The following is a 26498-nucleotide window of genomic DNA, read 5'->3' as shown; positions in this document are numbered from 1 at the left end:
TCTCGTTTGTTACGCTAGTTTACGTTATGTCATTGAACGAATCTTGAATGCTCGTTTGAAGAGATTATTTGGTAATGACTCGGTTAATATGATTCACAAGGAATTGTGAATCGCTCGAATGCATGGGATTGATCAACATATTAATCTCGGTAATGTCGTTAATTATGTTATTGCAAAATTGTTGCAATATACAAACGTGATCTATAGTAACCTAATCAACAACAGTGATAAGCAGTATTATTATTTACAAAATAATAACCTATTAAATGTAAATTCAAATGCCGCTGAAGATACTGGGAACACTTACCTGGAAAGAATTAGTGAATCACGTCTTTGAAGAGGTTCATTAAACGAATCGTTCGAACGAACCGATTCTCTACAATGATTCGCTTTGTTGAGCTCGTTTACTGTGACTTTAGCACCATCTATCGAGAAGAAAGTAGTGCGAAAGGTTTTTAGTGTATTAAAACCCTTTTTTAAACATATTCTGTTACACCAAATAATGATCTTTTAAAAAGCTTCATATGACGCCTTTAACGTTAGTTCAGACCGAAACTAGATCAGTCAGCCAACCAATTAATCTATTGGTTAATAAACTACACTTTTTATTAAATAAGAAAGAAAGAATGAAAGAGGAAAAACAATAATTTAAAGCTGATTCCCTGATTGTGATGCCATTTAGGCCTTTCACTTAAAAGTACACGTTGTGGAAATTATCAACATGTACTCTAAGAAAACATGCATTTAGCCATTTAAAAGCGTTTTTTTTTTTTTTTTTTTTTGCATGTTTCTTAACCCTGTATTAAAAAAACCCGCCTATATGCATCATTAATGTATTTAAAACCAGTGAATATATCCTGTAAGTACCTCCAACTATTTATTGCAATTCTCTTTTTTTTCTACTTGCAGAACAGAAAAAAGGACACAAGACTGACTGAAATAGCTTTTTAATATTTAAAATGTAAACACATACATTGTCACAGAAAATAATGACCACGGTGGGACATCTAAAATTGCCTATTAACCTTTTGTTAAACACAAAATGTACTATTTGTGAATAGGGCTTGGGCGCCGCGTTGCATTCTGGGACGTGGCGGCCATGTTGATGGCGTCGTGAATGTAAACATACAGCAAGTCGAACGAGAAGAACACAGAGTTGGGAGAAAGAAAAAATATGTTAAAATCGCGAAAAAGGTTGTGGGAATTTACAGGGATACGCTAAGTAGGGGATGCCAGGGATCGGTATGTGGACAAAATCGGCACTATTAACGGTTTGGATCAATATGAAAATCTCAACAAAAGAGTGGAGCACCGACGACGAGTTGCTGCCGCACTTTTCATTACAGATATCTTCGGCTACCTTGTTTGTTTTTTGTGAGCGCCTACACTTCAGAACATTTCCGAAGCTACAAGTCATTGGAGAGTCTCATGTGCAGTTCACAAATGGATGGGTTTAAGGAGCTGCAGATCATAAAGCCGGCAAACAGTACACAGTAATCCGGACAAAGGTAAAACTGCACTCCGCCTAGTTGCTAGTTTAGTTACCGTTAGTGCTAACAACCATTCACATGTACTTTTAACCTAACTTATGTGTTTCAAAAGTTTAGTTAGTAGCTGTCAACCCTCCCGTTTTTTTTTCCGGGGTTCTCGTGTATTTGAGCTCTTTTCCCGCTGTCTTCCCGTTGTAGTACTTTTCCTGTAAAATATCCCGTTAGCCATTCCATCGGACTGTTGTCCTGTTGCTACACAGTTTGCCCTTCCAGCAAAACAGATATTTTTAAACCATCGTTTTGCTTAAACGTTACTTGAAAGCAACCTTAGCGTGATATTGGCCTTTTTAAGATAACAGCGTGGTTGTTGTGAGAGCAGGATTTCACACCACATGTAAGCAAAGTCACGTTAGACATAGCTTCACAATCTCGCTTAGTTAATGCAGCAGTTTTGTAGTACGAATTTTTTGCTGTCAGCAGAGGGACAGCAACAGAAAGATGAATGTAGAAATTTTCCGGTTTTTTGGGATGAGTAGCCCAGGAAATTTCCCTTATTTTCAGTGTTTACTTAAGCTATATAAATTAATATTCAGATATTATACCTCACTTGGTCTCCGTGGTCGCGCCTCCCAAGCAGGAAAGCAGTGGCAAGTTAATCCATTTTTTTTCAAAAAGGCGCGATTATGTGTTGCGCTATTACACCCCACAATACAGCAACGGCTTTTTACCATGGGGGGTTTGAATAGATTTTTAATTAATCAAATTAAGACACACGGCTGAGAGGGAGTATGTCTAAACACTGCGCAGTAGTCCCGAGTAGCAGTAAAGGAGGCCATCAGCATGGCGGCCACGCCAAGTAATGACGTCACGACGCCCAAGCCCTATTATTAATGTCAAGACCAGTTTAACATTATAAAGTGCTTCAGTTTTGGACCAAAGACAGTACTTTTTTCGTCTTCTTCCACGTCATTCAATGTGCAGCAGGGATTGTTGCTTAATTTCCGAAGGTGTTTGACTAAAAAGCACCTTGTGGGTTTGAAAAATAATCTCAATTGGTAGCACCTCATTGCTTTTGGTCACTTCACGCTGTAGGCGAACAACAGCGGTGCCATTGGTCGAGATCATAAAAGTGGTATAATAAACTAAACATAAGCTTTTAGTATAAGGAGGCACATCCTGAGATATTAACTCCTGTACTAGAGGCCTATGAATGTCATTTATTTGTCTCTCAAGGCCTTATTGTACGATGAAGCTCTTGTTTCAAATCACATGGTGTAGAAAACAACAACAAAAATGTAACATTTAGTAGCCTGCTGAGAGCCACTACCATAATATCCAACGTGTTTGCTTGATACTACGTTCATTCGCTATGATTTTAAAACACTTGACCTGGTTTGGCACGGACATGATTTGTTTCTGTACAGTTTCACACAATATAAACTCGCCTCCGCTTTCTGCCCCATTGTGGACACAAAACAACTACGAAGTCCCGCTCAAGATCAGCGAACATCTGTTGAAACCCACATAGAAATACTTCAGGATAACAAAGCTGGAACATGCTTGAGCTTACGATGGAGTCCTAAACACGTCATCCACGTAAAAAGCATGCAATTAACTTCTTAAGTCGTCCGCTCGGTCTTCACAGTAGACGTAAATACCACCGTAGCTGTGATGACAGCGTGTGCTCCACGCTTCGAGTCCATTAGCGGAGTGTTGTTTCAAGGCACGACACTTTCAAACACTTGACAATAGTAACAATAATAAAACATTGCACGTCGTTGCATCAAAATATCTTTTGAGTATAGTTATAAAATCTAAAAAAGTAAAGTACAAAGACCAAGAGTAGTTGCTGAAATGCAAAGTTTGAAGCCTGCGCCAAATGAGGAGATGAACTTCGGCCCTGAATTAACGTTAGATCTCATTGGCAGTGTCTGATTGATATTTTCGCAGACGTCTTGTCAATCAAACATTCACCGCGAACAGCATCAAGTTTCCTCGCGATGGAGCGACAAGCACCAGGCTCGGCCTCGCTGTCATCGGCGTTCATTTTACTTCAATCTTCTTCTTTTTTTTTTTGCATTGATTTGCATTGTTTGTTTCAGTAATGTGTTGCAGGTCCAGTGCCCTCTTGTGGGCACAAACACACACCACTGAAAATTGAACAAAAAACTAAAGAGTAGTACAAAAAATGACACGCTAGTCCCATGAAGGTGGATTGTTGTATCCATCGAAAGCAGGATCACACCACCGTCTCTATGGCCTTCTCGTGTACGAGGAAAGCGCTCAGATGAGAAATGTCCACGACGGCATCGTTTTTGTTAATGGAAATGTCTTTTAAGTGGTCCTCGTCACTTTGGTCCTTGGCAAAATTGACAAATACCTGAAATGAACAGACAAACAGACTGAGTCACAACGGATTACTTTTATAGTGCGGTAATTTTAATTGTAATTTAGTTTTTGTTTGTATTTTATTGCAAATTTGTAGTTTTTGCTATTCAGCAAGATGTTTTAATGTTTTTGATTATAGTTTCTTGTGTTCACCGAGACTGCCTTTATTTGATAAAACAAAGTAAAACAGTATTATTGTGAAATAAAATAACTTAATTTTTGCTTCTTTTAATTGTTTGCTTATTATAACAGTAATATTATAAAAGATTAAAATATTACCATTTCAAACAATTTTATAATAGCTTTTTTTTTTTTGCTTAATTTTTGTGGTAATTAAATGTTTGCTTATTTATTTTTTGCTTATTATAACAGTAATATTTAAATATTATTACAATTTCAAATAACTTAATTTTATAATAGCTTTTTGGTTAAATTTTCTCATTTTAATTGATGGTTATATATTTTTTGCTAACAACAGTAATATTATGAATTATTGAAATATTATTACAATTTAAAATAACAATAAATAATAAATAACTTAACATTTTGCTTATTTATTTGAGCTTATTATAACAGTGCTATTATAAAATATTAAAATATTATTATTAAATATAATAACTGTTTTCTATTGTAATATATAATGTAAAATGGAATTTACTCCTGTGATCAAAGCTGAATTTTCAGCATCATTAATCCAGTCTTCTTCAGTGTCACATGATCCTTCAGAAAACATTCTAATATGCTGATCTCAAACAAACGATACTTACTAATAACAATCAATAAAAAAAAAAAATCATATTTTTATTTTAAACTAAAATACAATACATTCTCATTATCATTAAAATAAAAAAAAAAAAAATTTTATTTCATTATATGTCTTTATTGGCACTTTTTATCAGTGTATGCATCCTTGTGGAAAGAAAAGTATTGATTTCTTTATATATATATATATATTTATTTGCACAGCAGTGTAGTAGTTTTTGCCACATTTGTGTGTTTTCTGACCTCAGTTATTCATGTATTGCAAACTGTGGCACTGAATATCCCTTAAAGCTCACTTACTTGATCTAAAGTGGTCTGTGAGACGGAGTAGTCCTCAATGTGGAGCTGCTCTTTGTTCTTGGAGAGGAGGCTGAAGATGCGGGCGAGGGATGTCAGCGACGAGGGCAGCTGGTACTGCAGCATGTTCCTGTGCTTCTCCTTCAGGGTGCTTCCTGGCAGCTCCCGCTCAATGAACTCCATCACCGGCTCCAGCTGCGGATCAGCCCCCGCCACCCGCAGGATGATGGTGTACCCGTCACCGAACCTGGAAGCGCCACAGCAAAAGAGCTCAGCCAACTGATTCAAAAGAGTCGATTCTCTGGAATGATTCAAAATGCTGTTGTGTAACTGCGTACTTGTTCTTTAAGTGCTGCACACTGCCCAGGCAGCGGAACCTGCCATTCACCATGATGGCCATGCGAGTGCAGAGCGCTTCACACTCCTCCATACTGCAGAAAAACACAGCAAAGTCATGCAAAGAAGTCAAACTGAAAGCATAAACCACTTTAACTGAGATACTCTCTCACCTGTGTGAGGTCAGGACGACCGAGCGTCCCTCTTTAATGATGCTGAGGATGCAGTTCCACAGGGCCCGCCGGGCTTTGGGGTCCATCCCAGTGGTGGGTTCGTCCTGTAACCACATCGACAGCCAGGTTAACCGTCGCCCACAAATTCAGCAGGAAACACAAGCAGAACACCATAAAGAGAGGGAAGAGCCTGAACATGTTCCTCCGCTCTGATTGACGGCCAGCAGAAAACTGGAGCACTGCGCTGCCTCGCTTTAACTGCTAAATGCAGCCCTGTTCCTTGGGAATTAAACGCTTTACGGTGTATTAAAATGTGCCAATGTGTGGGTATCGCTTTTGTTCTGGGAAAACGAGGTCTGCCAAACAGCCAATCTGTTACACAACAGCACTTAAAAGCACATAAGATCTTTCCATGAAATGCAAATGACCTATATAGACCCGTATGCAGTGTTTTTGGGGGTTTGTAGAGTAAAAAAAGCATAATTTTTAGTGGTTTTGTATCTGTTTTGAATTCAGCTAAATAACTTTGCACAGATTTTGCTCTGGTTTTGCTCCAGGTTGATGGTTAATGCTCTTCGCAGCCAATAATTCACCTCACAAAACACATTGTGGTTGGCATAAAATATTTATTCTATTTATTCAGTTTTTATTTATTTTGCTATACTTGGATAACTGTGCCAAATTGCTCATTTACTTCCTTCTAAATGTTGATAATATTTAGTTTATTTTTATTTTTTCATTTTATTTAGCTTTCATTTATTTTGCTATACTTTGATAACTATGCTAAATTGCAAAATTTTTTCTTCCTTCTAATGTTGATAATATTTAGCTTTTATACTTATTTATTTTGCTATACTTTGGTAATTATGCACAATTGTATAGTTGTATCTGCATTTTAATTTTATTTGGCATTTTATGCACTTTATTATTTACATGTAGCCTTCTTTTCCCCTGCTCTCTATTACAAACAAATCATTACAAACCTGTGATGCATTTTTGGATTATGATGCAGCTGAATAAATGATCATAAAGTTAGTTGCACACTCACCAAGAACACCACTGGTGGTCCTCCGATGAGCGCCATAGCAGTGGAGAGCTTCCTCATGTTTCCCCCGCTGTAGCTTCCTGCAGCTTTGTCTACATATTTCATCAGGCCCAGTTTACGAATGCCCCAATCCGCCACCTGCAACCAACAAACAACCAATCAGATCCCTCGATAACCAGCTGCAACATCAGTAGTCAGACTTTCCTTTTCAGTAGCAGCTAAAAACTGACCTCACACACTTCCTTCTCTGGGACGCCCCGCAGAATGGCATAAAACTCCAGATGTTCTCGTCCAGTCAGCAGGTCGTTGATGGCATCAAACTGTGGACAGTAGCCCATATTCTGATGCACTTCATCGATTTCTTTCAGCACGCTGCAGAACACAAGCCAAGAGTTTGGTACTATTATGAAAAAGGTCATGAAACTAATTTTGAAATGTTATGTAAGTGCCACACATACTGGAACACAATGTGAGCATTATGTTTTAGGATTACACTAGCATATTAACAACCTCAAAGTCACAAAACCCAGCGTTTAAAGTATTAATTAAATCAGTGGCATGCCATTTTAATTTATGCACCTCTTTCCTGCCAAGTAGGCCTCTCCACTAGTGACAACACAATCTCCTGTGAGCATCTTGAAGGTGCTCGTCTTTCCAGCTCCATTCACACCGAGCAACCCAAAACACTGACGAGAGAACATTATATCATCAAAACCCTGATCAGCATCGGTTAAATCATACAACACCAGGCTGAGCTAAACAAAAGCTATTATTTATTTACAAAGGAGATGATCTCACCTCTCCCGGTGGGATGCCCACACACAGTCTGTCAACAGCTGGCTTCTGCTTTCTCTTATAAACCTGCAGAATGAGCAATATTATTATAGAACTGAACAACAACACTGATGCAATAATTACTGTGTGACAAAAACTGGCTTGAGCCACCTTAGTAAATGTCAGAAAAATAACTGAAAAAAAAAACATATATATAAATATGTGCGTGTGTGTGTGTGTGTGTGTGTGTCACAGACCTTGGTGAGCTGTTTGAGCTCCAGGATATCAGTCTGTCCTCCTCCGCACAAGATCCTCTGCCTCTCTCTGGCCACATCCTCATCCTCCTCTCCGATCGGCTTCAGTTTAGTGCTGACTGACCTATATTAATAATAAAACATTACATAAATTACAACAGTTTCGCATACCCTTGTTTTGCACTGAGGTATGAAAATATCATCACCTGGCCTTGATGCAGAAACGGTACTGGATAAGGACGGTGATGCAGAAGAAAATCACACCCTCTATGGCCATGGCAAAGAGATTCTTGCCCACCATGTCCCACGCCAGAGGAGAGCGGAAGCGATTCTCACCTGAAAGCATGCACAAATATGTCAGTAGAAGCAGAAATAAGAGTATGATGTGTTGCATGCATGCTGCTGAAGTAACGATGCAATGCTCCAGTAAGTATAGACATACACAGCACACGCAAATATGGGTTAAAAAGGTTCAGTTTTCAGTCAGTGTTTAAATAGACTGAACTTTTTGAATCATTATTTTTTGGTATTGAATGAATAATATTTATAACTTCTTTTGAAATACACTGCCAAAGTAGGCAGCTCACTAGGTTTTGGAAACACGCCAAGGTCTACAAACTAAATCCAGCATCATACGGGCTTGTGTGTTTCTTAGAATGTGATTATGTTCAGAGGAAAAACGTGTTTGAGCAGCTGCAGTCCTAATGCATTTCCATGGAAATGATCCAGGACATGTTATGTCCACATCTAGATGTCACTTTGACCCGGGCCTCTAACCAAATCAACATCAGCAATCATTGAAACAATATCGGTGGAAAAACACTTTCAGCTATCTGTTTGGTTAAAGCGGAAATTCTAGATGAACATTCTAAAAAGAACATCATTCTAACAAATAATAAAGGTTTGTTAAGTTATAGTGAAGAGTGTATTTGTGAGAATGATACACACCAAATCTCTCCAGAGCGTCAGCCATAGCTTGGTTCTTCACCATGTCAATGAGTCCTCTGCCCAGACAGAAGTGAGGGAAGATCAGGAACACGTTCTTCAAGATGTCGTTGATGCCACCAATCTCCTGAAAAAACATTTAGGAGAAACCACAGTTAATTTAGAGCTTCTTTTGAATTGGATTACGTAACATATACAATCAAGCGTGACTGAAAAAATATGAACTTACATTGCTGCCGAAAAGCTCCAGGACGAATGTGGATACGCTGCCATTTATTCCAATGAGGATGTTAACACTGGTCAAAACCACATACGCTGTACTGGGAATCTTAAAGAAGAATGACGCTGGGTACATCAGGGGTGTTATGGACCAGCTAGATGGACACAAAGAAATGCACATGGCCAAAGCTTTCATATTAGTGACATATTTTTAGATATATCATACATATAGTCTATAGAAATCTGCTAAAATTTGGGGTCTGTATGATTTTTAATGTTTTCTAAAGTAGTCACCAAAGCTGCATTTGTTTGATCGAAAATACAGTAAAGAAATATTGCTCAAGACATATTTCTATCAATTTTTGTGGAAACCTTGTTACATTTTTTTCAGGATTTTTGATGACTGGAATGTTCAAAAGACAATATTGTTTCATATAGAAATCATCTGTAACATTATAAACGTCTTTTCTGACACTTTTGATTAATTTAATGCATTCTTAATTTCTTCCATAGAAAAACCCTTACTGACCCTAAACTTTTGAACAGTAGTGTATAATCAATAGCAAAGGCTACTGGACCGATCTTTTGCATCTTACCCATAGAGCAACAGCAGGAGGGCGAGAACAGGAAGATTGGTGGAGGACACATAGGCCTCTTGCTGGAAGCAGACGAAGATGATGATGACCAAGGTCGCTGGGACAATGTAGTTGCACTGAAGGACAAACAAGCAATCAGTCAAAGGCCATTTGAACAGATGATGATATGTTTAGAATAAAAACATTTTACAGAATCCTCACCATGTCCCACACAAAGTTGGCTAGCCAGTAGAGGAAGGGCTGCACTCCACTGATGAACTGCATGTGTTTGGCTTTATTCACTCTCTCCTGGATGAGGAACACCACAAAGCTGGCCGGTACGAAGGACATGGCGAAGATGACGCAGATGGACACCAGCACGTCGACTGAGGTTGTCATTCTGGGAAGCAGATGTGGTCAAAGTTCAGAGATATCAAGACTGTGTGGATAAATGGAGTGGAGTATGAACTGCACTCCTGGTTACTTACAGTGCCACCTGTGAGAGCTGCTCTTTGGTGAGGTTGAGCGGATGATTGAATGCTTTGATGCCGAATTTGGACTGATCCAGGCCGGGGGGCAGATTAGCACGCAGGACGGCATTGTTCATGACATTGAGGAATGCTCCGATACTGTGCCAGCCCTTATTATTGAACCAGATCTGCAAAAGGACACAATCAGGTCACTCTTCTCGCTCTTATAAACCAACAAAAGCCCTTACAGCTCAATGACTTTGTGCAATCAGCAATGTTTATGAGCTTTGGCATAATAATAGACTGTCCATCTACAAAAATAGATTAACTCTGGCCTTAACTGACAACGTTGCATTGTGTCTCTAACAGCCTCCAGAACTTAGATGCTTTCATATAAAAGACATTAAGACCTGTTCTTCATGTATTTCATGTAATTCATGTATTTTCTTTTTGCATTTTTACACAGGCAGTTTTTATGTATTTTTGACATTTTGTTATGTAGTTCTTTATTGTATATTTAGTGCATATGAAACTTACAATAACAATTTTATACATACATATATATATATAAATAAAAAAATATAATAAATATATACAAACACACATAAACAATCAAATATAATTAAATAAATATATAAAAATATAAATAAAAATATATACAGTATACACACACACACACACACACACACACACTTATTTATATATATATATATATATATATATATATATAATCTATATTTGTAACCATCTATATTATCCAAAGAACTACAAGTACATAAATAACTAACAATAGAAGTAATTATATATACAGTGTAGTCTTGTGAAGTCTGTATTTTACAACTTATAAAAAGAGTGTAAGCTTTCATCATGACCATGACAAACATGACATCTATGTCTGTAAGGTCAGACAAATAGTCAGTACTCACCTTCACATTGTTCTTGGTATCGAGACCTCGGATGAAAGTCGACAGGCTTCCCAGAAAGCGGTCAGCTGCGGTTCCCTGTGGGTTGCACAATAAAAACAGGTTGAAGGCAGGTAAATCCCAAACATTGGGCAACAACAGCTTTCGAGTTTATGAGCCCTAGCTGGTGTTTAAACATCAGTCATAAACCTAAGACAGGTGACATACCGCTTGAAGACTGAAGCGGTTACGAATGTGAGAGATGGCATCGGTGATCTCATCACCAGGGGGGAGGGCCTGAGAGCTTCTAGCACCCAATGAGAATCCACCATACCTGCAAAACAGCCAAACATATTTGAGGCCCAGATCTTCCACTGGATTCTCATCATAATAGATCTGCCCTGATAAGTTTACCTGAATTCGTTGACCCAGAGCTTGTTCTTCAAGCTGAACAGACAAAACAACATAACACAGAGTTAAAGCACTGTCCAGGAACATCAAGCAAGACTTTACTTCTGGATTGGCTTAATTTACCTTTTCCCAATAATCTGTGCATATGTTTTCACTAAGTAGTCTGAAATGTTTCTGCCTGTCAGATTCTGCAGGGTTTCATTAATGGTGACTTTGATCTAAGGGAAATCAGAAGAGAGCGTTGTACTGTCATTGAAACATAATAAAGCAATATTGCTATTGAAGAGGCACAGTATTTGGTGAATCTGTCTACCTGAGGCGGCGGCAGACCCCCTGCGCCTGGCGGACACTCGGGAAGCATCCTTTTCCTTCCTTCACAGCTGCACTCACACAGAGGCGATGGGTTTTCCATACTCCAGTTCCCTTTTACGAATATGTCCTGAACGGTCTCAGGAATCTCTGGAACCATCCACTCTCCATCTTTATTCGGACATGATTTGCTACTTTTCACAAAGAAAAACAACAACAATTTAATTCCCCACATTTTTTTTTAACTTATTGGACACTCAAATCTATGGAAGCCTGTTTTTGCTACCGAATAACAAATAAAAAAGGCAACTGACTTTTATCTCACAATTCTGACTTTTTTTTTTTCAATTGTGAATTCCCTTGCAATGCTGACTAATTTTCTCAGAATTGTGAGCTACAATTTGCAAATTTGCGAGTTTATATCTCACAGTTCTTACTTAATTTGCAATTGCATACAAACTTGCAATTCTGATTTTTTTTCTCACAATTGCGACTTTATATCATGTAATACTGACTTCTTGACGCACAATTACTAGAATGAAAATATCTTGAAATTCAGAGGGGAAAAAAAAGTCACAATTGCGAGTTGCAATGACCTTTTTTACTTTTATTTAGTAGCAGAAACCAGCTTTCATACAAATCTATATAGATAATCTCTAATAATTGATAAATGTTATAAAATCGCTAAATAGAGATCTCTGATAATAACTAAATAACTGAAATAAAGGAATTTTCATAGTTGATTGAAAATAAAGACTCAATTAAATATAAGAATCTTTTAGATGCAAATTAATTCATTAATATTTTTATATTCATATTTTTCATTTACAACAAAGCAATATTGGAAAAACATTTGAAGACTCACGGAGCATTTTTTTCGTCTGTGCATTGTTCATTGTAAGCGGGATTGTCCATCAGAGCTTCAAGTAACTTGTTTGTGTGTATGTCCTCTGGCGCATCATTGCTGTAGTCAGATACCAGTCATTAGACTCAAAGAATTATGGGAATTAAAGCGCAGACGCAAGTGTGTGGATGGTAGCATATACCTGATGAAGGAGAACTGCTCCTCATACATGCTGGGCTCCAGAGCAAGACTGGGATACTTTCCGAAGGGAGGGACAATGAGGCTGAAGACCAGAGCGATGCACACGAACACAGCGGGAAGCACAATCTGGAAAGATGCGTTTGTAAGTATATTACATGTAAGGATCTGCAAACAGACAATACAGAATATTGTATGAAGACCATACCTGAGCAAAGAAACCTTTCCGGGAACGTCGGGCGTACAGGAAGCGTTTCCAGAGCAAAGCTACAAACTGCTGTCTCTTCAGACTCCAGCCCTTCACCTGGTACGAACCTTTACCATCAGCGCCACCCAACCAGTCCGTCTCACGAGATTCTGCAGGTGCACATCAACCCACAAACAGTTTAAGAATAATCAAATGCCATATCTTCCAGTAAATAAGCAAAATGAATAACAATATATTTTCAGTCATATGAAATCACATGCACCAAAATAAGAATACATAGGATTAAAATGAATGAACACATGAATCACTGAATCAGTTTCAAACTGATTAACTAAAACAGACAGTTTGAAGTGAATCACAGAAATAAAAAGAATTCCAAAAAATAAATACATAACATTTAAAAAAAATATTTACAAAAGCACATTCAAATCATTACTGTTATCATTAACTTAAAATTAAAAAAAAGTACACTAATTGATATAAAATAAACATTAACTGCAATAAAATGGAATATAAAAATGTAATTTTTATTTTAGTTATATGCCAAGGCAATATTTCTAAATTTAGTTATAATTTCACTAAAAATACTAAACAATCTGAAATGAAAAAATAAACATAATTTTTTTTTTAAATAAAAACAACAAAAACAAACAACAAATTTACTCAAATTTTATAAGAAACAAAAGCAACTATAAAAGTAAAATTAACTATAAAACTATAAAAATAAAAATGAATGCAAATTTTTTTTAAATTTTAAACACTACAATAGTGTAAAATTACACTGATTCAAATGAAAAAAAAAAAATCTAAATGATAATACTGGCCATGCTCTGCACCACATATGAACTGACATCAAACTTCAAGACATGAGATGACGGTTCAGATTTCAAAATATATTTAAAGTAAGGGGGATGGATGAAGGATGGGTAAAGTAACTACCTGGATCACCTTCAGAGTCATTGAAATCAAAGTCGTCTTCAGTGAAAGGTTTCAGGCAGCTCTGGTGGTCACCAAAAGCGTGTCTGCGGTTCCTGCGTGCAGGTATAATCCCATCTGATCCATGACAAAACAGGAGTTAAGTTATGTGTTTCCAGAGACACTATTGCTACATGTTTACATAAAGCACTGACAATGTGTTCGGTTTTACCTGACATCTCAGCATCAACACCGTTGTCCTCTGCCACTTTGAGGAAAATCTGCTCAAAATAATCAAATGCAAATCAATTATATTCGCATTCTTGCATGAAACGAACTGAATGAAATAAAGAGATTTGAAATGTTTTCAGTGATTCGTTACCTCCTCCAGGGTTGTGTCAGAGATGCCGTAACTTGAAATGCCGAGGTCAGTGAGCCGGTCATCGATCTCATGGAAGAGCTCCACAAACGCTCCGTCTTTGGCCGACTCGTAAGGCAGAACGTAAGTGATCTCGTGACCGAGATCTTCAACCAGTCTGGCTGTAGGAACGTGCTTGAAAATCACATTGGAGATCAAGGAGATGTCGTAATATGGAAAGAGTTGAGAAAACATTCAAAATCCATGTATGAGCTTTGCTCCAAAACCAATGGGTCTGGAATAATATGAGGGTGAGTAAATACATTTTTTTAGATGAACTATCTCTTTAAGGGTTTATTGACTTTATATATCAGTGTTATTTTAGTATTATTTATAGTATTTTCATTTTATTAATATTTTTAGTTAGATTTAGATCTTTTTATTTTTATTTTTTGATTTAATTTAAGATTAATTTTCAGTAATTTTTATGTACTTTTGTCATTTTATTAGTTTTTTTGGTATTTATATTAGTGCTGTCAAACGTTTAATCGTGATTAATTGCATACAAAATAAAAGTTTTTGTTTGCAAAATATATGTGTGTGTTCTGTGTATATTTATTATGTACATATAAATGCACACACATACAGTATGCATTTTAAAAATATTTACATGTATTTACATGTCTATATTTACATTCATATAATTTATATTATAAATAAATATATTTAATATATAAACATAAAAAATGTATAAATAAATAAAAAATAAACACACAAAACAGAAACAGAAAAAAAATATATTTAACTAAAAATAACCACCACATATATTATGTAAACAAAACGTTTATTTTGGACGCAAGTAATCGCGATTAATCGTTTGACAGCACTATTAAAAATTAATATTTAGTTTAAATTATTTTTTATTTCTAGGTAAGATTTAATTTTTGTCTATATAATATGTTTTCATTTATCTAACTTCCGTTTTTAGTTTTAATTATTATTTTAGTATTTATTTAGTAATTTTAGTGCTTCAGCTAACCCCCTAAGCTAGCTGTTAATGCAACATTTTTTATTTAATATTTTTTCATTTAATTATTAGTTTTAATTTTTCTTTATTTCACTTTTAGTTTTAGTATTAGTTCAGTTTTTATTTTAGTTAGTAAGCACAGTGATTGAGCCTAAATTATTTCAGTTACTTGCTCATCAAATTTTTTGTTTTCCATTTAAAATATTTTTTTTTTATTTCAGTTTTATTTTTTTTATTTCAGTTAGTAATTTTAGTGATTCGGTTCGTTTAGTTTTGATTAGTTTAAGTTTTCCACGATAATGACCCAGCTATATACCTATTGTGGTGGTTTCACTTTCATGGTCGCTGCCCAGTCCAGCATAGAATAGGTTTAGTTAACGATAATGACCCAGCTATATACCTATTGTGGTGGTTTCACTTTCATGGTCGCTGCCCAGTCCAGCATCAGAGCTGCTGTCAGATACACTGTCCTCCTGCAGAGACAATATGGCACCAAGAAAACTTTAGATTGGGTCAGTAATATAAATATGGAGATTCTCTTATAGCCAAATACCTTCTTGAGGCTTGCTTTGGAGTAGGAGACGGTGCTGCTGGAGGTGCGGCAGGAGCTGGCCGAGAGATCAAAGTCCTTCTTCACCAGTGTCAGGTAATATCCCGTTCCTAGCTGGGTCTTGAGGAACAGAGAGGAGCCCACACAGCACAGCTTTCCGTGGGAGATGATGGCAATGCGATCCCCCAGGATATCGGCTTCGTCCATGTGGTGGGTGGACAGGATGATAGTGCGTCCTGAAGGTAAAACCACATGACTTAATGGACGTTTCAGGAAGATCAACACGATAGTGTTTGCTAAAACAGAATATGCCTACCTTGGCGATACTTGAGCAGCAGGTCCCAGATGCCACGGCGAGCGTAAGGATCGACTCCAGCTGTGGGCTCATCCAGGATCACGACCTTTGACCCTCCAACAAACGCCAGCGCTACTGACAACTTCCTCTGCATTCCTCCTATAAGGACCATAACACTTAGTTCTGTTACTGTTTCATCCTAATGTTACATCATCCCTAGTGTTACCAGCCCCCAATTTGTTAAGCCTCCACAATTCCTTTAGACTAGAAAGGAGGACGTAATAAATCGGGGGCTCGTCCGGGATATGAACCCGCATGGAGGAATGAGAAGGAAAAGAAGAGAAACAAAACAATACAAAACATTTCACAATTTTTACTGTATTTTTGATCAAATAAATGCAGCTTTGATGAGCATAAAAATAACCAATCTTATAAATGAAACACCAAAATCTCTGCTGTTACACAGTGTACTTTCCGTACCTGAGAGCTGGTTGGTGCGAGATTTGCGTTTATGAGGCAGGCCGAGGTCCATCACGATCTGCTCCATCTCAGACTTCACCTTCTCCTCAGGCAAACCCTTCAGACTTGCGTAAAACCAGATGTGCTCCTCCACGGTGAGCCTGAAACACATGAACAAGAACATTGTCTAAAATTTAAAGCTGCTTATTATTTATCATTTATTATTTTGTGTTGCATACAAAAGACTAAGCTACTAAAATCTGTTTTTGATGTAACGTACATGCTAAATAGGACGTTATGCTGCGGACAGACGCCCAGGTTTTGGCGTATAGTGTTCAGATCAGTGCGGATGTCTTTGCCCTGGATGTAAGCGGTGCCCGAGGTGGGTGGAAACAGGCCAGTGAGGATAGACCTAAGAAAGCAAGAAATATTGAGTTTATCTTATTTACATCATCACAGTATTAACATCAGATATAAAAGGATCTGAGGATCCAAGTTGTCGTACATGGTTGTGGTTTTCCCAGCCCCGTTGTGACCCAGGAAGGAGGTGATCTGACCCTCATAAAAACCCAGAGTCAAATCGTCCACCGCTAGTTTGCCGTTACTGTAAACCTTCACCAGGTTCTCGATGTAAACACCTGGATCCAGGTGAGCTGGTTCTTCTTCAATGCATACAGCTAGAAAACAGATCAAACTTTGATCAGTCTTTGCATGCAGTATTTAAGATTTTTCATGTTGACCATTTTTGTTTGGCTCAATCCTGAAAACTTTAGTGTATATTAGAGCATTCTCTTAATTGTTGAAAAAAAAAAAAATATTAGATTTTGGTTAGAGTTTTGGTTTCTCTACCTTCAGCATTTTCTTTCTTGTTGGTCGGTGCTGATGTAATCCCACCACATTTCTCTCCACACCAGTATGACTTGGTGAAGGGGAAGTACCAGGGTCGTGGGATGCCGTATTGACCTGTTGGAGTGACGTTTTTAGACCATGAGAAACTTCCCCAAGCTGTCAATGTCTTGAAAGTACCTCTCTTCAAAAAGCCACGTACCTGGAAACACAGCTTCAATGTACCAGGTCATGACGGCGTAGAGCACCGAGTCGAAGAGCATGAGCGAGATGGATGTGGTGAGACTGTAGCTGTCCTCCTGCATGGGGCTGGAGAGCAGGTTACTCCACTGGATGCCCACACCCTGCTCCTCGAACAGAGCAAAGTACTCACAGCCGAAGCCGAACGCCACCGGAGACAAAAGGCTCTGAGGAAATAGAGACAGAGGCGTTTAATACATGACGGGAAACACCCATAAACAGCAGAGGTCAGGGGTATAAAAAATTAAATAAGAAATTAATAATAAAAAATAAGATGAAAATAAATAATAGAAATTGAATAAAATAATAAAAATAAACAATTAAATAAACTGAAATAAATACGTTGAAATAAAAAAAAAAATTGATTATAATAAATAAATGCACACAAATTAGATTAAACTAAAACAACGATTATATAAAAAAAATGCATAAAAACTGGATTAAACAAAAAAGGATAAAATAAAAATGTATTACAATAATAAAAATAAACAATAAAATAGATTAAAATAAATCACAAAAATGCGATAATAATAAATGTATAAAAACCAAACGAAAAAAAAAAATTTGATTAAAATAACTAAATAAAATGTGTATAGAATTTTAATCAAATTGTTAATAATAATAAAAAAGAAAATTAAAATTATATAAATAGATAATAATAAAAATACAATTAAAATTAAATATAATAATAATATAAAATATAAAAAAATATAAATTAAAAAATATATTTAAATAAATAAATATATAATCAAAATAAATAAATGCAATAAATAAATATTAGTTCAAAATAAATAATTAAAAGTATAAAAAAGTTTAATAAATAAATGAGTAAATAATACATCTACAGTATCTACAGTAATTTAAACATCTTGCAATCTTATGTTTTCACAATATAAACTGGGTGTTTATAACACTATATAGATGGCTCGCATGAGAATGATTATATTGGAGCATCTAAAATATTGAAAACCCATGGCGCTGGGTATTGCAAAATGCAAAGAAGATGACATTTAAGAAATAACATCTACACTCACCACTACTACTTTGGCTCCAAAGCCGACATAATCCTGCCAGGCCACGCACAGCACATAGGGAAGGTAGAGAGTGAAGTATATGATGCCCCCGCAGGCCGCGGCGAGGTTAGCACGGGAGAAGAGCGTGCTGATCAAGAAACACTGCATGATGGTCACGACCGCAAACGAGGCCAGGAACAAGTAGACTACACCAGGATCACTGTACGGCAGCAGATTCCCCATCTGAGCAAAACATGACAAACAAAATCATGTTAAATAGTTGTTAGGGTTATATTTTTGTATTCGTCCTTGACAATACGCACCTTCAGGATGAGCACCAGCAGGGCGGCGCTGATGAGCAGTGGGATCAGGCTACTGATGAACCAGCTCAGCCACAATATACCATTATCCAGACCCATAATCCTCATGGTCTCCTTGAGCCGGGCTTCCTTCTCGTAGACCACACCTTTGATGATGATGGCCACCGAGTACATCCAGGCCAGAGTCATGAACAGAGGCATGGAGCGGCTCATTACCCGCAGGAAACTAGGGCAGAGCAGACAGCATGGGTTATACCATCAGCATGAGCACGTCTGTCTCAAAAGATATCTACTATAATACAGTTTAGGGCATAATCAGCATCATGTGCATCCCTTAATATCACAATGCACTGAAATAAGCTCAGTATAGTTCATAATTGCCAGTTATACCCAACATCTGCGTTTTTATGCTTGTTATAATATCACATTCTTAGCTTGGCAACATCCTAACTCTACTGAAATCAAATGTATAGCACACCAGATTGGTCACATTTGAGGTTTTACTTCAATTGGTATGAGACCACTTAATAGTCAGCTGACTAAAAATGCATTAGAGGGGTTTTCAAACTAGGGTCTGTGAGGGAATAATAGGGAAATGTTTAGATTAAAACATTTTGAAAAATAAATAAATAAATATTTAAAGAAATAGACTTTTCAGAATAGATTAAAATAAATGCATACATTTAAATAAATAAATTACTTTTACAGCAAAGAGAATAACAATATACATATTTAGATTTAAACAGATAAATAAAAGTAAAATTAAAGTACATTAAAAAAATAAAAGTAAAATTAATTAAAAACGGATTAAAAATGAAATTAACAATAACAGCAATTTGATTAGAATAAATAAAAATAGAAATTAGATTTAAATAAATATAAATTATTTTTAAATAAATAATCAAACAAATAAAAAATTAAAGTAGAATTAAAGTAAATAAAAAATATTAAAGTAAAATAAATAAAAAATGTATACAATTTTAAATTGAAATCCGCAAATAATAACAGCAATTGATTTAGATAAATAATAAATAAATGATACAAATTAGATTTTAAATAAATAAAAATAATTTGTAATTAAATAAAGTAGAAAATAGAGTAAAAAAATTTAACTATACTAACTAAATTAATAAACACATATTTATAATTTTTCACATTTTAAATTTAAATTTATGTGAATAAATACAGCTGTCTTTTGAGGATATTAGGATGGGGGTCAATCTCTTACATGAAGACAATCATATTTGAGAACCTGTGGCATCTAAGAGACTGAAAACCCTTTCAAGACAGCAATGCAGCACAGAGCCTAATTGTTACTGATTTGATTTAGCATGAAACTGTGAATGAAACCCGAGTTTCACAGTTCATTTCAAGTTCAATTTAAAGGCTGAAGAATGCTGTTTCTTACATGTCGTCCACATAGCAGGGATAAGGCATCTGCTGGATGTAAACTCCCGTTTTCTCCTTGCTGCCGGTCAGAGCTCGTATGATCCCGTGTTCAATCACGTCCTGCAGGTAGGAGAAGCCGCCCCAGATGTACCGCAGGTCTTCAAACGGGTCCGCTCGAGGACCGGGATCCCAGTATCTACAGCAAAACACAACCATCAGCTCTCAAACACTTCAGTTTAAAAAAACTCATTCATTTTCTCCATCATCAGAAACACATGTCTCCTACCCGTCCTTGATCTTGTTTGTGCGCTCCACGTTATCAATGTCCATGCGGATCTTGTAGTTGACGTTGGGCGGCAGGTCAGAAGTGTTGGCTTGCATGTCAGGAAACACTATCCCAGCCCAAAACTTGCGGTCATCCAGCAGATGCATGGACTTGTTTACCAAACGCTCCTCATTGGCCACCGGCCACACTGACTGAATGATGTAATTCTGGCAATCAAAAAAATCTGGGCCAGTTTACACGTGTATTTAATAGATCTTTTCTCATATTTCTAGATCCATTTAATTGATTAGCAGCGATCATAAGATGCCCACATAATCACTGCCATTATCAGTCAAGTCAATTATACTGAACAAGCCAGTCAGATCTGATCTTTGTGTTTGTGTCATGAAGACGAGTGTGTATTCATGCATACCTCCATGAAGCGTGAGATGGTCTGGATGGCCTGATCCGTCTCGTTGAACACTTCCCGCCATGTGTACGCTGAACCATGGGGACGCGTGTCTTCTGAAGCCTTGGACAGAAAGCTGGACACGTCCTCCACACGCCAGTTCGTCCCGCTCAGCTTGGCGTTAAAGAAGCGAGCGCTAGCATTGTTCTGGAGGAGCGTCTGTTTAGAAGAAATAGCATTCAGTTAATTACTGAAATATTATGTAGCCATACAAGACAAATGGCTTCTGGTAGTTTAAATTAGTGCATCAATATATGGAGACAAAAACCAAAATGTTAAAACTATGATATAATTCATTTTTTTTCTTTACACATTATTTTATTTTACACATTTAAATGTATAATTTACACTGTGAAAAGTAATATTATAAAGATGTCAAAAATATTATTTGGAAAATACTTATTTTATGTTAAGTTGAATTATTACATTTTTCCATACTTATTATACTGTAAGATGCATTATTTATCTAAATATTTATTTTAATCTTATTTTCATTTATTTTATTTATGGTACTATAAATGAATGCAAATGTAAAAGTAAATAAATACAAAAAACTATTTTACACATTAAAATAATTGAAAATATTTTTAGGGTAAACAAAGTTTTTTTCTATAAATTCTCAATAAATTCATAACATATGAAAATATTTTTAGGGTAAACAAAGTTTTTTTCTATAAAGTCTTATTATATGTATTACATATTTATTATATTCTATTTTATAAAGCATTTCATTAGTGGTACTGTAAATGAGTGCATCAATAATTAAATTAATAACACTTTAATAAAAATGAATCCAATTTATATTTGTTTTAATCGAATTTTAATTATTTATTTACTTAATTACTCGCTTGCTTGCTTAATTTTTCTGCAGGACCTTGCATGGAAGTCATGCACATAGCAGTGACAGCAAGTTTAGCATTTTGTGCCTATGACAACAAAACACCTTAAACACCAAAACTGCGGCACACTTTTCATTCGTTTAGCTACAAATAGGTCCTCAGAATTCTCCAAGGATATGAAGATCTCCAGTAATAAGTGTGAGTCCTGCAGAGCGCCACACGTTGTGTGCCATGTGAGTTCAGTAGTGAGGTTAAACTGCAGTATGGCTTTTGTCCAAAAGGTGGCAGTGTGAAGTTCACCACTGGAGCTTCTCACAGCACAGTCATGTGCTCGGAGGCCACTAACAGGAACAGTGTCTTTTGTTTCAGGAAGGTTATCTGTGTTCAGACAGATGTGTGAGAAAGTGTGTTTGGGTCAGAAAAAAAAAAAAAAATAGAGAGAGACGCACCCGGACGAGGTCCATCTCTTCACTGCTCTCCATGAAGTTCCAGATTTTGGGTCTCATCTCTTCCCACATGCCACCGAGGTCCCTGAGCACACCGAGCTCCTGAAACGTCTTATTGACCTGAGACACACAGAGAGACAGTTAGGATGCTCCTGCTCTGGCAACTAGCTGAAATAAAATAAAGGACTGCTGGATTGAAAAACTTGCACTTGCGAAATGTAAAACAAATAACCAAAAAATAAAATAAATAAAAAAAATAAATTACAAAACCAAATATCTTAAATAAAAAAAACCTAAAAAAACTAAAAAAAAAAAAAATATAAATTAGCTGTTGCTAAAAAAAAAAAAAAAAAAAAAATAAAAATAAAAAATGATAACTAAAAATAACCAAAATATAAATTAGCTGATGCAATAAATACAAATACAACAAAAAAAATTATTAAAACAAGGTCAAATTAAAATTAAAACATAAAAATGGAAGCTGATTCAAAATATTAATAAATGCTATAAAAGTATGTGAAAACTACTAAAGTAAGACTCATGACTTTACTATTAGATCTACTTTACTATTAATAATACAGAATGAGAATGTGTGTCCAAATCTTTGCCTCCTGGTCAACACTAAGCATTAGTTCCTCTCATTAGGGACTCCTGACCTCTTGTATGATCCTCTGGGTGGCAGGGGTGTCTGGGGTGTACAAGATCTTCCCCATGAGCAGCGGCTTCAGAGCCCTCCAGATCATGCGGGATATGGGACTCGACTCCAGGCCCTTCATCATGCTGTTGCAGTAGGGTGCTAAAGAAACAAGTTTTTTCATCAGTTAAGCTGGGTACGTGAAATATTTAGTATTCGCTAACAATGGAAAAAAGAGCAATACAGCTTCTCTTACTGGATGAGTTGTCGTAAACGGAGATGGGCTCGCTGTCGCTGTCATTGCCGTAGTTCCCAAACAGGGCCTTGTAGTTGTTGTCCTCGTACCAGTTGAGGGACTTGATCTTGAGGCCTCCGCCCTCCGGGTGACCGCAGACGATACGGGACACGGCCTGGTACATGTGGTTGGGGGACTGTGTGCTGTTGCCCGTCAGGTACAGGATCTCATTGCGCATGTCCCGCCAGCTCTTCATACTCGCAAACTGTGAGTCAAAAAAAAAAAAGAGTCAAAAAGTCCTTAAATTTCGGTAGAAGTTTTTATATAAACAACTATTCAACTAAACAACTATTATTGCCATTGATAAGATTTTTTAATGTCCCTTCTGCTCACAAAGGCTGCATTTATTTGAACAAAATACCGTAAAAACTGTAATATTGCTGTTTTCTATTCAAATATAAATAAAAATTTAATTTAATCCATTTTAAATCAAAGCTGAATTTTCAGCATCATTACGCCAGTCTTCAGTGTCACATGATCCTTCAGAAATCATTCTAATATGCTGATTTGATGAAGAAAGAAACATTTATTTGCATTTATTTTAAATGGATTTTTTGTAACATTATAAATGTTTTTACCGTCACTTTCAATCAATTTAATGTCTTTGCTGAGTAAAATTATTAATTTCTGACAGATTTTTCATGAAATATCATTAAATATCTTTTATTTACAGAGATATGTGCGTTTCCAGAACCTAATTATCTTTTCTTTGTCTATATCTTACAAATTTAAAATAAAAGAATAAATTAATAACATTGAAAAGACACGGATGAGCGAAGAACCGCGTGATGGTCAAACGTCACAAAACGTTTGCTTACGCTAAAGAATTGCTTAAAACTGTTTGTCTGACGTTGAGAAAAGCAAACCTAAACACCGCAGCACCCTGGACTGTGTTTATTCAGTTCTCTCAAAGTACGTCACGCATTGTCACAGATGTTTCAGGAAAGAGAGAGACTAATATTCATTTCAAAACACAATCTTGTTCAAAAGTGACCTGGGTGTCTTAAAGTGTGCAGTCCACGTGCCTGGGACATTATACCTCTATGTGTCAGAGGGTGTATTGTTAGGGTAAGTGTTGTCACTGTCAGCTGAAGGGTGTTACCGACGCTGACCAAACCCAAACATAACAATAATAATAATAATTCAGAAGCATGCTTATTGCTCTTGGATGTCTGTATTGTGCAGCCATTTTTATTATGTCATTATTTCCTTGCCATTGTATATCATTATATATACTGCTGTTTTAATGTGAAACACGAAAAGAGAAATTTTCACATATTTAACAATTTCTAAAGCCATACAACAGCTTTTAGTGAGGAACAGACTAAATGTTAGTTGATAGTCTTCTCATTTGCATTCACTTGCACTGAATAATGATTTCATTTTCAGTCAGCACCTCACATGACACTATCGTATGACTTCCAAAATAGAGATTTCTTTTTTGAAAACGAACAAAATAGCCTACACAGATTTGGAAATGAGACTAAGTAAATAATGATGGTTAATTATTTTTAAGTACTGAGAGAAAAACCGAGCAAAAGTATAAAAATAGACGATGAATGTAAGTGTCTCCAGGGTAATCCCGAGCGTGGAGAGGAATGAAACGGAGTTTATGAAACCGTATCTTGTGCCGCTTGCCCGACAGCAAGAACAAGGCGCTGCTGTGACACGCTCACGTATACCTGCCGAGGACGAGGTTACTATTGGTCATTCTCCTGATGAAACCAAAAGAGTCCTCAAGAGCACAAAAGATAACCCACTTTCTGACATTTCCATCACTTTAATTGAAAAAGTGGGCCAAGAGAATTATGGCACGATGCTAATGAGAGCGTTTTCATTTTATAAGATAAATGGATGGCTTTACGTGGTGTTACATAAGCATTTGTGTGAACGGGTTACAGTCGGTCAGGTTTGTAAAAGATGAGTCAATATGATTCACAGGACTGTAAACACTTTTGTCATGTGCAATTTCCAAAATCACCATCATAAGATCTGAGAAGCAAACAAAGAGTTTTACTGCTGGAATAATTCACTTATCAACAGAGAATGAACATAGCCTATAGGAATCACATGTGCAGATAACATTAAACATTATTTTATTATATTATAAAATTATTTTTTTAAATTTATGTATTTATAATATTATATTTCATTTTATATTTTATTATACATATTTATACAATATTTATTATATTATTTATATTATATTTATTATATTATTTGAGATACATTAAATGTTAACTGAAATATATGTTAAAAATGCAGTTTAAGTACTAAAATAACTAAAATAAAACAAATAAAAACTATTTAACATTTAAAAATCTAATTAAAAAAAAATAAAACTTTAACTAATATTAAAATGAAAATATTTAAATATTAATTAAATCTATAACAGTAAACAATACTGTTGAATTGCAAGCTAATGTGCATTTTTACTGGAAGAATGAGATCAGTTCGCCCACATCATCCAGGGGTCTCATTAGGAAAGGATTCATCTGTTCCCTCTCTTGTACACGCGACAGCTAGTCATAGAAGAGATCTATTGTTATAGCTGTCGCCCTGTAAGCTATCATGAGGTGTCTGAGGAAGCCCTGGAGGCCAGACAGACATGCAAACAAGAAATAAAGCACGACCTGGAGTAACCTCCCTGCCGCTGGCTTTAGCGAGGGTTACTGGAGTTCAGCTCGCATGTCTGCAACGCTTATGTGAGAACAAAGAGGAACTAATGCCGGTCAGGGCAGCGTTGGTGTTTCTGTTTCAAGTGATAAAACCGGGAAGAGATTGCTTGTGAGACACATTTCCCATGAACAAATGTCCTGTGAGATGATGTGGAAACAGTAAGTGTATCCCTGTCTCACGTCTAAGAGCAAGTTACTTACACATTTGTCGAGCTCTGCACTTTTTGCCCAGCGCTGGCGGGACGGTCTTATGATGGGCCGAACTACTGCTGCTAACTCACTTAACACTCAGGTTTGGTTTCTAAATGCTGGACACCAAATACATGCGAGCGGCAACACTGAGTGCACGGCTGAAATGTCACGCGTCAGCTCTGTGGTTTTTACAAGGGACAAAGACGTGTAGGATGCTAACCGAAATAGCTATTTATTAACAGAACTTTCTGTCTCTTTAAGCAAAACGAGTTTCTTGTTATATCTTGATAGGGCCAAAGGCGGGTTTCACAGCGATGGTGTACAAGGACTATTTTGGGTCCCCAAAAAACCTTTCAGTGAATATTTTTTAAAAGAACCATTTTTTTATTAGTGTAAAGAACATTTGAATAATGTATAGAATCTATAAAGAACCTTTTGTGGAATGAGAAGATTCCATGGATTTTTAAAGTTCTTCATTGAACCATCATTAAAGAACCTTTATTTTTAAGAATGTTGGGGCAAAACAAAATTCTTAATGAATCATTAGCCCCAAAGCACAAAATATTAACATTTCTAGGACTAGCATAATGCAACATTACACATCAAAAACCAGTAATATAATCATAATTCCCATTTAAACAGTCATTGATGCTTATCGCATTTTAATG

At 36.3% G+C, this 26498-nt stretch overlaps 1 protein-coding gene across 1 annotated transcript in view; it reads right to left on the bottom strand.

The window, feature by feature from the left end:
• Positions 1-2452: 2452 nt before the first annotated feature.
• LOC109091581 (phospholipid-transporting ATPase ABCA1-like) overlaps positions 2453-26498 on the bottom strand; it is a 34098-nt gene continuing 10052 nt past the window's right edge. Inside the window, exons 9-50 of the mRNA XM_042763051.1 lie at positions 22922-23165; positions 22688-22827; positions 22035-22151; positions 20711-20905; positions 20299-20504; positions 20032-20208; positions 18627-18849; positions 18325-18546; positions 17253-17457; positions 17054-17167; positions 16710-16881; positions 16485-16616; positions 16226-16365; positions 15767-15904; positions 15454-15686; positions 15302-15373; positions 13898-14101; positions 13748-13796; positions 13540-13653; positions 12601-12749; positions 12397-12521; positions 12216-12314; positions 11355-11544; positions 11165-11259; positions 11045-11077; positions 10859-10964; positions 10655-10729; positions 9747-9916; positions 9481-9658; positions 9280-9395; positions 8694-8838; positions 8468-8591; positions 7726-7855; positions 7523-7643; positions 7290-7352; positions 7071-7177; positions 6722-6863; positions 6495-6629; positions 5447-5550; positions 5276-5368; positions 4941-5184; positions 2453-3870 (exon numbers count right to left, since the gene is read on the bottom strand). Coding sequence (XP_042618985.1) covers positions 3730-3870; positions 4941-5184; positions 5276-5368; positions 5447-5550; positions 6495-6629; positions 6722-6863; positions 7071-7177; positions 7290-7352; positions 7523-7643; positions 7726-7855; positions 8468-8591; positions 8694-8838; positions 9280-9395; positions 9481-9658; positions 9747-9916; positions 10655-10729; positions 10859-10964; positions 11045-11077; positions 11165-11259; positions 11355-11544; positions 12216-12314; positions 12397-12521; positions 12601-12749; positions 13540-13653; positions 13748-13796; positions 13898-14101; positions 15302-15373; positions 15454-15686; positions 15767-15904; positions 16226-16365; positions 16485-16616; positions 16710-16881; positions 17054-17167; positions 17253-17457; positions 18325-18546; positions 18627-18849; positions 20032-20208; positions 20299-20504; positions 20711-20905; positions 22035-22151; positions 22688-22827; positions 22922-23165 — 5982 coding nt within the window. The 3' untranslated portion in view covers positions 2453-3729. The remainder of the gene's footprint in view (positions 3871-4940; positions 5185-5275; positions 5369-5446; positions 5551-6494; positions 6630-6721; positions 6864-7070; positions 7178-7289; positions 7353-7522; positions 7644-7725; positions 7856-8467; positions 8592-8693; positions 8839-9279; positions 9396-9480; positions 9659-9746; positions 9917-10654; positions 10730-10858; positions 10965-11044; positions 11078-11164; positions 11260-11354; positions 11545-12215; positions 12315-12396; positions 12522-12600; positions 12750-13539; positions 13654-13747; positions 13797-13897; positions 14102-15301; positions 15374-15453; positions 15687-15766; positions 15905-16225; positions 16366-16484; positions 16617-16709; positions 16882-17053; positions 17168-17252; positions 17458-18324; positions 18547-18626; positions 18850-20031; positions 20209-20298; positions 20505-20710; positions 20906-22034; positions 22152-22687; positions 22828-22921; positions 23166-26498) is intronic.

Source organism: Cyprinus carpio, chromosome A1 (genome assembly GCF_018340385.1).
Source record: "Cyprinus carpio isolate SPL01 chromosome A1, ASM1834038v1, whole genome shotgun sequence".
Classification (NCBI taxonomy): Eukaryota; Metazoa; Chordata; class Actinopteri; order Cypriniformes; family Cyprinidae; genus Cyprinus; species Cyprinus carpio.
Note: the sequence above shows the minus strand (reverse complement) of the source record. Positions and strands in the feature narration are given on the sequence as shown.